The 13,083-nt window shown below is 44.3% G+C and overlaps 1 protein-coding gene across 1 annotated transcript; it reads left to right on the forward strand.

Annotated features, from left to right (window-relative positions):
- Positions 1-2,615: 2,615 nt before the first annotated feature.
- SFRP4 (secreted frizzled related protein 4) lies at positions 2,616-12,372 on the forward strand. The gene is made up of 6 exons (XM_028095329.2): positions 2,616-3,081; positions 4,346-4,426; positions 4,522-4,587; positions 6,876-7,074; positions 9,749-9,812; positions 11,815-12,372. The coding sequence occupies exons 1-6, from the start codon at positions 2,637-2,639 to the stop codon at positions 11,998-12,000; spliced, it is 1,041 nt and encodes a 346-aa protein (XP_027951130.1). The 5' UTR covers positions 2,616-2,636; the 3' UTR covers positions 12,001-12,372.
- The last annotated feature ends 711 nt before the right edge of the window (positions 12,373-13,083 follow it).

Below are 13,083 nucleotides of genomic sequence, written 5' to 3' on the forward strand. Positions count from 1 at the left end.
GAGACTCCTGGAGAGGCAGGGCGTGTCGAGAGCGAGGACTGGGCATGAAGCCCAAGCAGAGGAGCAGGCCTTTAAGGAGACTGAAAAGGAACTGCCAGAGAGAAGGCACTGACCAGGGGAACTTCCTCAGTTACGTGAGCTATTGGCAAATCAGTGCAAAGTACAGGGTAATGGATTGAGTGCTAAGGCAGGGCCTGAAGACAGAGGCCAGTTGATGGAATCTCCTGATGACTCCTTCACTGCTGCCCCACCCCAAGTAGAAGCACTAAAGACAGGCTGCCAGTGGACCTCCTGGTGGGGGGGGGGGAGAGATTTATAGAGAGGGCCTCTTAACTTCTCCTCCCCCCTTCTTAAAGGACATGTCCTGGGGAACATCAGGGCAATGCCTGCAGCGTTGTGACTTGGTACTTGCTGGGACAGACGCAGCAGGTTCCAGCTGGCTGTGCCAAGGACAGCCCTTTCCAAGGTCGCCTCTTCCACCAACTCACGGGAAAAGGAGCCCGAGTTCAGCTGTTTCTCAAAACTGTATTTTCTTCCCCTGTAGGAATTGTGGCTGCAAATATTTTTCACTAAGCCAGGGGGTTTAGACTCATTGGATTTGACTGCTGCAAATGACTGAAGATGTCATCTGGATTATCCCCTTTGCGTGATATTTCATTGGCCTGGTCTGGCATCCTGGGAGCTTGAGACTTATCTGGAAATACCTCTTTAGGTTGGCGTGGCTGTGTTTGGACGCTCTGGGCTTCCCCTAAACAGAACCCGACTCCTTGGATGAATCCTGAAATATATTTGTCATTTGTCCTCTCAACTTACCATGTTTAATTCATGTTCCCTAAAAAGATAAGATAGTGCATTTAAAGAGCCTAACACCACGCCCAGCCCATTGTAAATGCTCAATAAAATGCCAGCTGTATTTTTTGTTCTTTGGACTATTTTAATTCTTAGTCTTGGTCAGAGTCAAAATTAAACTAACATTGTGGGTCTGAGCTTTGGAGCCAAAAAAAAAAACAAAAATCAAAATGAAAAAACAACTATCTGCCATATGTTCAGATTTCTAATTGAACTATGCTTTTATGTTTTTTTTTAAAGATTTAATTTATTTATTTGAGAGAGAGAGAGAGCACAAGCTGGGGGAGCAGTGGGGGGAGAAGCAGACTCCCTGTTGAGGAGGGAGCCAATGCAGCTCAATCCCAGGACCCCGACATCATGACTTAAGCCTAAGGCAGCCGCTTAACTGAGTCAGCCTCCCAGGCGCCCCTGAATTATGTTTTTAAAGATTAACATTCAGAGACCACGTTTTCATATTCTAATGCCCTAAGAAAATATCATATACCAGAAATCTTACTGCTGAAGACTGATGTACATTTGCAACAATAAAGCCTGCATTTTCTGTGGAGACCTGCGCCAGCAGTTGGTTTTATTACCTTTTCCTAATAAAAAATAAGAGAATAGAGAACACAAAACATACACATTTGCTTTCCACGGTACACAACTTCTTAAGTAGTTTCAAGCACATCTAAAATCAAGATTCTAGGCTGCTGGGTTGGAAATCGCTTGGCATGAAGAGGGGAAAAAATCTTTCAGCTTGTGGTGTCCGGTGCTCTGTTTTCTCCTGGGTTCCATTCACACTGGAGAGAGGAATAAGGAGTAAGAAGAAGGAAGGGGAATGTTGGCGGAGGGAATACATTCCTAAACTAGAAGATGCTATTATTGCACCTTCCGGCAGTTCTGTTCCTGGAGCAGGTACAGACCAAATGCCGTTCTGGAAAAACCTGAGCCGAAACTCATGTCTTCTAGTCACAACAAAAACAACAAAACCCAACTCCGTACAACGGGGCGGGGGGCGGGCGGGGGGCGTTTGTTTATATAACGTTGCCCATCCGGTCCCACACAGTAGTCTCGCCGCTTAGCGCTTCTCATGCCCCCTACTGGAGAAAGCAAGCATGATTCAGAATTAAAGGGCCGCAGAAGTTCCCATTTCCCTCCAACTCTGTACTTGGGGAACCTCTAAAGCAGAGAGGGCGCAAAGTTCAGCTTTGACCCAAATAGCGTCTTCGCCTCTCCTGCACCCTCTTGGATCCGGTGTCCAAAACGACTGCCAGACTCTGTTTCTTGGTGCGAAGAAAAAGGACTGGCCAGACTAAAAAGGAGGGACTTTGGGGAAATGCAGGATTCCAGCCCTGGGCTGAGGCCCGGAGGAGATGATGTCACCGCTCCGGCAAAGCGAGGGCTGGGGGGGGGGGTGCGGGTGCGGCCTAGGGGGAGCCCGCGCCGCGCCCGCCGCTGCCAAAGGAGCGTTCCGGGCCCACGTCAGGGGACGTGTCGGGATAAATAGGGTCCCGCAATGGCCGAGGCCGGCTGCGCTCGGAGCTGCCGGGTCGGGGACTGGAGCTGCCCGGGCGGGTCCGCGCCCCGCTGGCTGAGGGCTGGCGCTGCTCGCGCTCGGTGCGCCGGACGCCGGATACCCCCCGCCGCTCCCGCGGCCCCGCACCGCTGCGAACCGCAGCGCGGGCGGAGAGCCTCTCCCGTGCCCCCGAAGGACTTCCTCCCCGGGGAAGGGAGGACGAGAGACTAGGGGGACAGCAAGCCGGGGGCCCCTTCTGCCGGTCGGGGCGGCAGCGCGCCAGCGCAGTGCCATGCTGCTCTCCGTCCTAGCGGCGCTGTGCCTGGGGCTGCGCCTGGCGCTCGGCGTGCGCGGCGCGCCCTGCGAGGCGGTGCGCATCCCCATGTGCCGGCACATGCCCTGGAACATCACGCGGATGCCCAACCACCTGCACCACAGCACGCAGGAGAACGCCATCCTGGCCATCGAGCAGTACGAGGAGCTGGTGGACGTGAACTGCAGCTCGGTGCTGCGCTTCTTCCTCTGTGCCATGTACGCGCCCATCTGCACGCTGGAGTTCCTGCACGACCCCATCAAGCCGTGCAAGTCCGTGTGCCAGCGCGCACGCGACGACTGCGAGCCCCTCATGAAGATGTACAACCACAGCTGGCCCGAGAGCCTGGCCTGCGACGAGCTACCCGTCTACGACCGCGGCGTGTGCATCTCGCCGGAGGCCATCGTCACCGACCTCCCCGAGGGTGAGGCGGAGGGGAAGGACCGAGGGGGCGAGGGGCATTCTTGGCTGTTGCTGCCACGTGAGAACCGGGCGACCACTTCTCCCGATGCCAGTGGGTGGACGGTCAGCACCCCCCACCCCACTTCCGAGGGTTGGGGGAGGTGGGAAGGGCTGGTGGCCTGACTTTGGGGAAAAGTCTGGTTTCCCTAAAGGAATTTCGGAAGCTGAAGAACACCACGTCCCATAGATTATGTGTGTGCGGGGTGAGGAGGTGCTTATAAGTGAGCCACTGGGGGCATTGTTATTGACAGAGAAAAGCGGCAATGGCAGGTGGGGCATAGGATGGGGCTGAGCCAGCGTTAAGCACTTCACGTGTATCGTTTAATCCTGAAAACAATCCCACCAGGATTCTCCAGTTAGTGTCAGCTCTTGAAAACTCTTGCCGAAAAAGGCAGTACCAGTCATCACTCCCCACCAGGAGCGCAAGTTTGTAAATTTAGTCGTTCTGGAAAATTGTGACGTCGGTTTCATAGTCAAACTCTGTGGCGTCTTCGTTAACTGGATAACAATTTTTGCTTCCTTTTTTTTTTTTTTGTCATTTTGCCGCTTTTCTAGGATGAAGGAGCAAGTTTAATTCCATTTCTTGAAATGAAACCTAAGAGCATTTTGCATGCTTTTATCTCTGACCCAGGTTCCTGCACATTTAAAGAGATTATGGTGTTACTTCAGTGTAGTTTTTGAGGTTCTATCTCAGAGCATTGCCCAATACATGAAGGGGAAGTAAAGTGAAGGGAAAATCGAAACTCCTCTCTAATTCAAAGCTTTAGAAAAATAAACATATTTATTGCTTACATTATATAAATGATAGAGGGTTATGCTTTGGGGGATTTACATATAGCTGTGGACTGTTTCTGCACTGCAAAAGGAGAGGTGATGATCTGGAAATATTCTGGACATTTTGATTAGTGTCAACTGTCAACTTGGAAAAACCAACATTTTAAAATGGATTTGGAAGGGAAGCTAACTGTGTGTATCAGCCAAGTCAAATGGACACACATTCACATCAATTTGTGCTCGATGGGTAAAATCGCGCTCAAAATTCTTCTTTCCGAAGCCCAGGAATGTCTGTGTGAAAGAGGTAGTCGACAGTCATATGCCACTTTTACGTTGTAGTATTCTTCTTTTGTGATACTGTGCTAGGGTGTGTCTCCAGACAGTTCTTTTTTCCAGCTGGGTGAGCAGGCTAAGTCACTGACCACACCCATGCGGCTCTGTGTGTGTTTCAGACGTTAAGTGGATAGACATCACGCCAGACATGATGGTTCAGGAAAGGCCTCTTGATGTTGACTGTAAACGCCTAAGCCCCGGTGAGTTCTGTCACCTTGAGGTTCCCTCTCTGCCTCCCCCCCAAATGGTTTCAGGACACTTTTCCAACTTCTTGTCTCTCTCTCATCTCCTTCAGACCGTTGCAAGTGCAAGAAGGTGAAGCCCACTCTGGCGACATATCTGAGCAGAAACTACAGCTACGGTAAGTCATCGGACGCAACCATTCACTTGAGGACTTGCCACGTTACAAAGCCAGCCACAGAGCTGATGACAAAGGGTTTACTTATGTGGGTTCTCGACGTGGGTTCTCGATGGCACAAAGACAACTGTAAAATGTCTTGCTCTTTTGGGTAAATTAAGCAAAACCAAAGTAGATTACCCAGGGAGAACAGTGATGTGGATCAGAGCACAAATTTGCCTTCAAGGTCCTCCTTGTCTTAGGGAGAAAGGCCACTCAGCCAGGCCAGCCCATCTGACCTGTTCTCTTCCTGAGGTTTCCTAAAGGATGGGTGAGTGATCCATGGGCTGGATTATCTGAGGCCCAGAGGCCCAGGAACTAAGACCTGCCCATGTTTCTTTTTACTTATAAATACCTGTAAAAAAAAAAAAAAAAAAAAAACCCTGTAGATATTTAACATCTTAAAGGAATTGCGGGGAAACATGTACAAGTATTGACATGGTTTATATCCCTTCCTCTCTTACTGGAAAGAACAGTCAGCACATTCTTCAAAGAATCAGGCTATTTTTAATTTTTTAAGTAAATTTAATTCTATTATCATTTGAAAGTAAATTTAATTAAAAATATGTTCTTTTAAAATATCTATTTGGGCTCCTTTATGTACCTTTGCATCTCTTAAATTACTTCTGCTGAAATAACAGGAACTGTTTAGGCAAAATGGTCATTTTATTTGTTAACTTTGTTTTCCGTAATTCAAACTGAAATTTTAAATCATGAACTTTATGTAATATTTCATATGTGAAAGTAGGAAGATCATGGCCATATAAAAGACTGAAGGGGAGCCTGCGTGGCTCAGTCGGTCAAGTGTCTGCCTTCAGCTCGGGTCATGATCCCAGGGTCCTGTGATTGAGTCCCACATCAGGCTCCCTACTTGATGGAGAGTGTGCTTCTCCCTCTCCCTGTCCTACTCCCACTGCTTGTGTCCCCTCTCTTGCTGTGTCTATGTCAAATAAATAAATAAAATCCTAAAAAAATATTAATTAAATTAAAAAAATAAAAGTCTGAAAAACATAACCTTTTATTTGAATCGTAAGATTTGAGATTATACATAGCCAATGTGGGTAACTCAACCAAAGGAAAAAAAAAGCACTGTCTTTTCCAGTAGCTTTCATTGTTGTTGTTTTAAAACTGTTCTTTGTAGATATTGTCTTAATCTAATCTGCTTTTTGTCTCATCTGACACTATCCAGCCCTCCTTACTAACCGGAGTTTCACTGTCTTGCTGTTGTCCATAACTACTTTGATGATGAAACGATTTCTATTTAAGTCCTTTGGCTTCTTCATAAACCAGCTTTCTAGGACGGAATCCAAGACAGATCCGTGCGAGGCTGATTACAATTCCATGGAAGGCAGTAATAGCAAGGGACCAAAAGGGCCAGAATTTTTAAAGCTTGATCAGACATGCTGATGTTAACAGCCATCTGTAATAACAGTTATATTTCTGCTCACTACAGACCTGGCTTTGACAGTCTGTGCAATTAAAGGATTGAGAGCAGTGATCTTCAGAGACTCCTTCCAGTTCAAAAATGTTATGATTTAATAACTTCCTTTGGAAGAGAGGAAATTCAAGCATCAGATGGGTAGTTGGACCATACAGACTTTAAAGTGGCTTCTGAGGGGCGCCTGGGTGGCTCAGTCGGTTGAGCGTTGGACTCTTGATTTTGGCTCAGGTCATGATCTCCTGACCTTGGGCTCCGGGCTCAGCAGGGAGTCTGCCTGAGATTCTCTTTCTCCTCCTTCTCTGTCCCTCCCCCCACACGCTGTCTCTCGCAAATAATAATACATCTTTAAAAAAAAGTGGCTTCTGAACTCAAGAACATATGATCCTCACTTCAGATGATCACAAGGCAGAGGATCAAAAATATTGATGTTCCTGACATGAATTTCCAGGTAGGATTTGGGCAAACAAACATGCAAACAAACGGGACTAATTTTAGGATTTTGAGGCTGGGAACAATCTGTGCCATTCTTTATCAGCTGCAGCCGATGCGGAGCAGTGGCCGAGCCAGCGGCAGAGCCCCGCGGGAGCCTGCTCGTCCCCCCACTCCTGCACTCTGCTGCAGGATCCGGGCCTCGGCAGACAGTGCTGACAATAGGATTATGTGGGCTCCTTGCCTGCGTCTGGGCAGCTTGGACATGACCATAATTACAGGAGGGATTCTTTAAGAGAGGCTCAGGAGTTGGCGCAGATGCACCATCCTTCTTTGTCTCCCAAGGCTTCATCAACACTTCTGTCACTTTTTTCAATCGCAGTCATTCATGCCAAAATAAAAGCCGTGCAGAGGAGTGGCTGTAACGAAGTGACCACCGTGGTGGACGTGAAAGAGATCTTCAAGTCCTTGTCCCCCATTCCTCGAATGCAGGTCCCACTCATCACAAATTCTTCCTGCCAGTGTCCTCACATCCTGCCCCACCAAGACGTTCTCATCATGTGTTACGAGTGGCGCTCCAGGTAGGCACAAAGGGGCAGAAGCAACTGCACGCTGCTTCGAGAAACGTGAATCTCATTTAGCAGGGATGGTTTATTAAAAAAAAAAAAAAAATGGCACCAGTAGTTCTTTTTTAAAAGACAACTAAATAAATAAATAAACAAATCGATCATTTTAATAGATGCCGCTGTTACCATATCACATATCCTAAATATCATTGAATTCCTCATGGCATTAAGGAAAAATCGAAATAGGACTATTTGAATGGAATCTTTAAAAATCAAGCCCAGAATTCATTAAGCGACTTCGAAAATCGTAGGCAGATAAACTACTATGAGTTAAAACAGTTCTTTTCAAACCATTCAAATCAATCTTAGTGTGGCAAATCCTGAATATTTTTTAGGAGCTCTTTAACAACTTACAGATCGAGTAAAGACGGCCATTTGAGATGACAGGTCCACATTTTCCTAATATACAATATAAATGTACAGTATTTGTTTGATAAACCATTACACACACACACAGTCAGACTCACACATACACATATCTCTGGGAGTGTGCTTCCCCACCTCCCTTTCCTTGGCATCTTTTTATATACTGGTACATTCCTTGTAATGGAAAAATCAACCTCTTCAGACCAGGTTCCAGGAAGGACCCCATAACTTGCTGCAGGACACATCTCCAGCAAAATGACTCCTTTTTTATATAACTAGTCTTCCCTTTGATTCCCTGCCATTAATGCTTATCTGTTTCTTCTGGATACAGCTATGGACTGTTTCGCCAAAACCCCTTTTGAAACTGACCTCACTTGAATACTTCCTTGATCTATATCCTGTCAGTATTTGGGTACCATCCTCGCACTGTGTATACCACCTTGTGTTCTTGGCTTTAAAACTATTCTTCTACTTACACCTTGTCTCTCTGAAGAAGTTGAATGAGTGAATGAATGTTGACTGAATGTTTCTGGGCTCATCTCTTGCATAGTGTTTGTATCTGCTACAGAATGAGATGCGGTTCTGGGACTCTACCAGACTGCTAGTCATTAAATCCTATTGGGACAGATGAATGGATTATAAATGAATTAAATAACATCTTTCCTGTCATCCTTTCTGTTCACTTATAGACTTAATATAATTCTGATGAAAATACCAGTAAAAATATTTTTGAATGACTGGGAGTTATGTCTTCATAATTGATGCTGATGATCATTTGGAGGAACAAACGGGCAAGGGCATGTAAAGGAGATTTTGAAAATACCATTTGAAAGGAGATCTACCTTAGGAAAAACAGAAAACTGGTACTGAGCTACACTTGCTAATGCCATGTGGGGCAGGAGTACACATGTAGGTAAATAACACAGAGGAAGCAGTCTTGAAACAGATTCTAATGCATAAAATAACTGATTGTGAAGGAGATATGGCAAATCAATTGGACATGAATATATTATATAGTAAATGTTGCAAATATTTTTATTTGGAAAACTAGTACATATTTTCACTTTATACTGTACTATAAAATAAATTTCAAATGGATTAAAGAGCTATTTTTAAAATGTAATCATAGAAGATAAAATTAGGTGAATAGATATGTGAAATCTGAAGGGCAAAATACTTTGCAAACATGAAATTAACGTAAGAAATTACAAGGGCAAAATGTCAATATATACTTTTGATGACATAATATCATGGACATAAAAATTACCCAAAAAGGCCAATAAATACTGAGAAAAATATTTGCAATAGTAACCTTACTGTATAAAGAGGTCATATAAGTTCATATTTGATACATTAAGACTACAATATATAAATAATGTGTACATAAATCTATATGGACAAGTTCCAGAAGAAATACAAATAGTATTAAATTTACCTCTTTAATTCTCCAACCCAGATTAAAAAATAATTTGAACGAAAGTTCAACCATTCTGAAAACAATTTGGCACTGTGCTTGGAAAACCTTGAAAAAAGACATTTTTTTTTAAAGATTTTATTTATTTATTTGATAGAGAGAGACACAGCGAGAGAGGGAGCACAAGCAGGGGGAGTGGAAGAGGGAGAAGCAGGCTTCCCACGGAGCAGGGAGCCGATGCGGGTCTTGATCCCAGGACCTGGGATCATGACCTGAGCCGAAGGCAGACGCTTAACGACTGAGCCACCCAGGCACCCAAAAAGACATATTTTTTGACCCAGTAATTCTACTTTCAGAAATCTGTCCTAAGGCAATAATGAGTCAGTGCACACTAGTATATATATACAAGGACATTCGACTCAATGCTGGTAATTGTAGCTAAGCAAAAGGAGGTTCAACAGTAGAAAAAGGCCTAAGTGCATATATATATATATATATATATATATATATATATATATATATATATGATGCATATCATTGTTGAAAGATTTTATGGTTATTAAAGCTGTATTTTTAAATTATTCTAATTATATGAGAAAATACATAGAATGATAAAAAATGTACAGTATGATCTCAATCTACAGTGTGATCTAAACACACACATATATATATATATATATATATAGGGACAAGGAAGAATAAAAGGAAATGCTAGTAAAATATGAATGGTATACATGTGGTGTGTACAGTTAAGAGTTATAAAGAATTTTGGTTTTTTACAAATTTGGGGGTTTTTAAACTTTTTCCTTTCATAATCAGAATTGCTCAAGATCAATTACTTTTTTTCAGGATGATGCTTCTTGAAAACTGTTTAGTTGAAAAATGGAGAGATCAACTCAGTAAAAGATCCATAGTAAGTATAATTAGCAACACTACCAATATGGAGTTAAGGGCATGTGAAGAAATTCTTTAGAGCTGGGGGATTCTTCACATTCTTCTATCTCCAGGCTCTGGGGTGCGGGGCCGTAATAGCAGCCCTGTTTGCCTTTTGAATAAGTAGTTAAGACCACAGCTATTCTGACTTGGAAGCTATAGCATCAACCTCTCTTCAGCCTCAGAGGTGATTTGGTTGCATTCAATACGGATCGACTGATTATTTCCAGGTTAAATTAGGTTGTTTTTTTTTATCTCTTTATGGTATTTTATTTAACTATTTTAGCGAAATCAGTCAGGTACTTGAGCAGAATTAACATCCAGAGGGCTTAAAACAGACATAGACACATAAGGGTGTGAATACGCAATTCTAAAATTCATTCTGTCTCTGGACAAAGCATAATCTTTCCCTGTATTTAAGATAATTTTGAGACTCTTGTCAAAATCAATTATCTACAAACTGTAATCATTCTTTGGCCAAATCCATGATTTTAGTGGCAACATCATGGAAATATTGGTAATTCAATTAAGGGAGTTAGAATAATTTTTTTGCCCAGAGATATGAGATTACACCAGAACTAAAGAAATCAGGTCATTGGTTGGAAATGTTTAAAGCGTCCCCTCTCCTGAAAATACGTTTAGATGTATCTAGGAGAATTTGTGTTCTCAGGTTCACGAAAGGTCTTACTACAGCCTGGGGCCTCTCAGTTTGCAAGGTAAAAGGCTACATTAATAGTGACTTATGGAGAAGGTAGTTTGAACACAGCCTCTCCTACTCCGTGCATTTCGGAATAACATGACGGTCACATCTGAGCTAAAAACTCAGGAGCTGCTCAGCCTTACTGGACAGAAAATTCTAGCAGGATTGGTTATCCAGTTTCCAGGACTACCGTAGATTAGAAACATCAATGTAGAAAGTCAGTCCACCATAAGAACCTGAGAGGAAAGCAAGCTTTCAGGAATCACAGAGCTGTTTGGGCCATTCACTTTTGCAGCAAACATTCTAATATGCTTCAGTGAGAATTTGAAGCTAGCACCATGTAATAGCAAACCTGATGAGTTCATTATTTCAGAACAGACTAGACTTGTGCCCTGGGAGGGTGGGGACCGGGTTTCTCATTTCCCTGCATTCCTAGTGCCTCAGACAATGCCGGGCCTGTGGTCATGCTCAAACTCTTTGCTGAATGAAATACACTCTGACCAAGTAGGGGCGTATAGGTTATGCTAAAAGGCGATGTCTATTTAAGTGGACCCACTTTTTCAGTTTTTTCTTACATGCTGCTCTCAGTATTTCTTTATAGTATTAGTATTTCTTTATAGTATTTCTTTATAATATAAGCAGTGAGTCCTTTTCTATGAAGGAAGCAACTATCCAGAAAGTCTCATTTCTCATCGGTTCTGGGTGGCTAACACTGAGCAGATTACTAGAGGCAGGAGGGGCTTCTGTCTTGGATGGAAGAGCATTAGGTGAACCCACCCACAAATGCGCTGGGAGATCCCCTGTCCTTCCTCGTGGGCTGGGTAAACTTCTGCTCTCTGCCATGTCAGAGCCTCTTTAGAAGGCGTTGCAGTGCACAAATGTCGCCGCACAGGGCCACGGGGCAAAAGTGCCTGGCCTGGGGCCTTGGGCCCCGGAGTCAGACTGATGAATTTGGTTCCCAGCTCTGACGTTTGTCAGCTGTGTGACCGGCTGCAAAGGAGCCGTGTGTGCCGTTTCCTAGCCACCACCATGGTGTCCAACCTAGCAGGGCTGTTGGGAGCTTCCGTGAAATGAATGGGTATCGAGACTTCATCCCATCTTGAGCACTTTTCAAATCCTCTGGTGTGTGCCAAGTGCCCAGCAATGCAGGCTGGCGATTTTATTCGTTGTTGTCTCAACTCAGCTCCTACAGGGGGGAAAAATGGCATCGATTCTGAGATCAGTTTCCCAGCGTTACACAGTGCGATGTCTCTGATGGTCATGTGTGCAAATTGCCTCCCAGCAGTGGGAAGAGAGGCTGCAAGAACAGCAGAGGACCGTTCAGGACAAGAAGCGAACAGCGGGGCGTACCAGTCGTAGCAACACCCCGAAGCCAAAGGGAAAGCCGCCTGCTCCCAAACCAGCCAGCCCCAAGAAGACCATTAAAGCTAGGAGTGCCCAAAAGAGAACAAACCCCAAAAGAGTGTGAGCCAGCCGCCTTCCAGAACGGAGACTGCCTCTCAGGCCGAGGCCAGGCGCTGCCCAGCCAGCCTGGGGAAGGCCCAACTCCCCTTGCCTTAACAACTGCAGAACTCCTCCTACACACATCTTGAAGCATTTTTCTTAATGATCTGCTTCCATTTTTCTTTTTCAGCCACCACAAGCCATAGTGGTAGGTATGTCCTTTGGTGTGGAAGGTCTATGAAAGCTGAAAGCTGGTGGACAAAGCTTCTGGCGGCATTCAGAGTAGCCTTTGTGGGGCCTACTCTGGGACATCTCTGTTTGGGGAAAAGATGCTTTTGGTTCTTACCATTTGACCTAATATGTGCATTGTAAAATAAATGCCATATTACAAACAAAACACTCATTTTTCTTTTCACAATATGTTTTATTTCAGTTTGACTTGTGCTGTTAGAAGGTTCGTGATATTCTAAGATGTGATTGAAAATACAATGATTCTAAGGAGGAAGGCAAGAGGAATGAATGTCTAAAAGATCTTTATGTGTTTGCTGTTCGTGGAAGAATTTCTGTGATGAAAGGAGGATATGGAAAATTGAGGTATTGAGGAACAATCTAGAAAAGCAGGATATGGAAAATTGTAATGATTTTTTTTTTTTACAAAGAACCCTTTCAGCTCATTTTTAGCTAGAAATTCTAAAAACTAAAATAATAATAATGATAACTAAATAAATAAAAGGGAAAGGCAGACACACCACACCTGGATCCTTGTTTCCTGGCTACCATGCCGGGGGTGGCAAGGCTCTGAATTCACATTCATGATGCTTCTCATTAGTAATCGTTATGTGACGCCAGAAACAGAATTCGTTTCTCTATTACGATTTATGCACCAGTGACTCAACCCCCAAGAGTTTTACACCCCTGGATGTGGTGCTTATCTCATCTCCCAGGACATCCTAGGTATCTTGATGCCAAGCCTGAGAGAAATTTTCTCTCTGCGGAGAACTGGTGCTTAAGGTCCCGTGGGCCCAATGCGGGGAGGGCCAAGCCTCCAAAGTCCCTGCTTCTCAGCCCGCACTGGTACCCCTGCCACACACCAGCTCTGCGCTTGGAA

The sequence above is a fragment of the Eumetopias jubatus genome, unplaced genomic scaffold (genome assembly GCF_037043125.1).
Source record: "Eumetopias jubatus isolate StellerSeaLion01/CBP00866 unplaced genomic scaffold, mEumJub1_p1.0 scaffold_14, whole genome shotgun sequence".
NCBI lineage: Eukaryota > Metazoa > Chordata > Mammalia > Carnivora > Otariidae > Eumetopias > Eumetopias jubatus.

Bases quoted from the DNA above. Each gene is read 5' to 3' on its own strand.
- SFRP4 (XM_028095329.2), top strand. From the start codon at position 2,637: ATGCTGCTCTCCGTCCTAGCGGCGCTGTGCCTGGGGCTGCGCCTGGCG. The intron at 3,082-4,345 runs GTGAGGCGGAGG...TGTGTGTTTCAG, and splicing joins CGTCACCGACCTCCCCGAGG to ACGTTAAGTGGATAGACATC. The intron at 7,075-9,748 runs GTAGGCACAAAG...ACTTTTTTTCAG, and splicing joins TGTTACGAGTGGCGCTCCAG to GATGATGCTTCTTGAAAACT.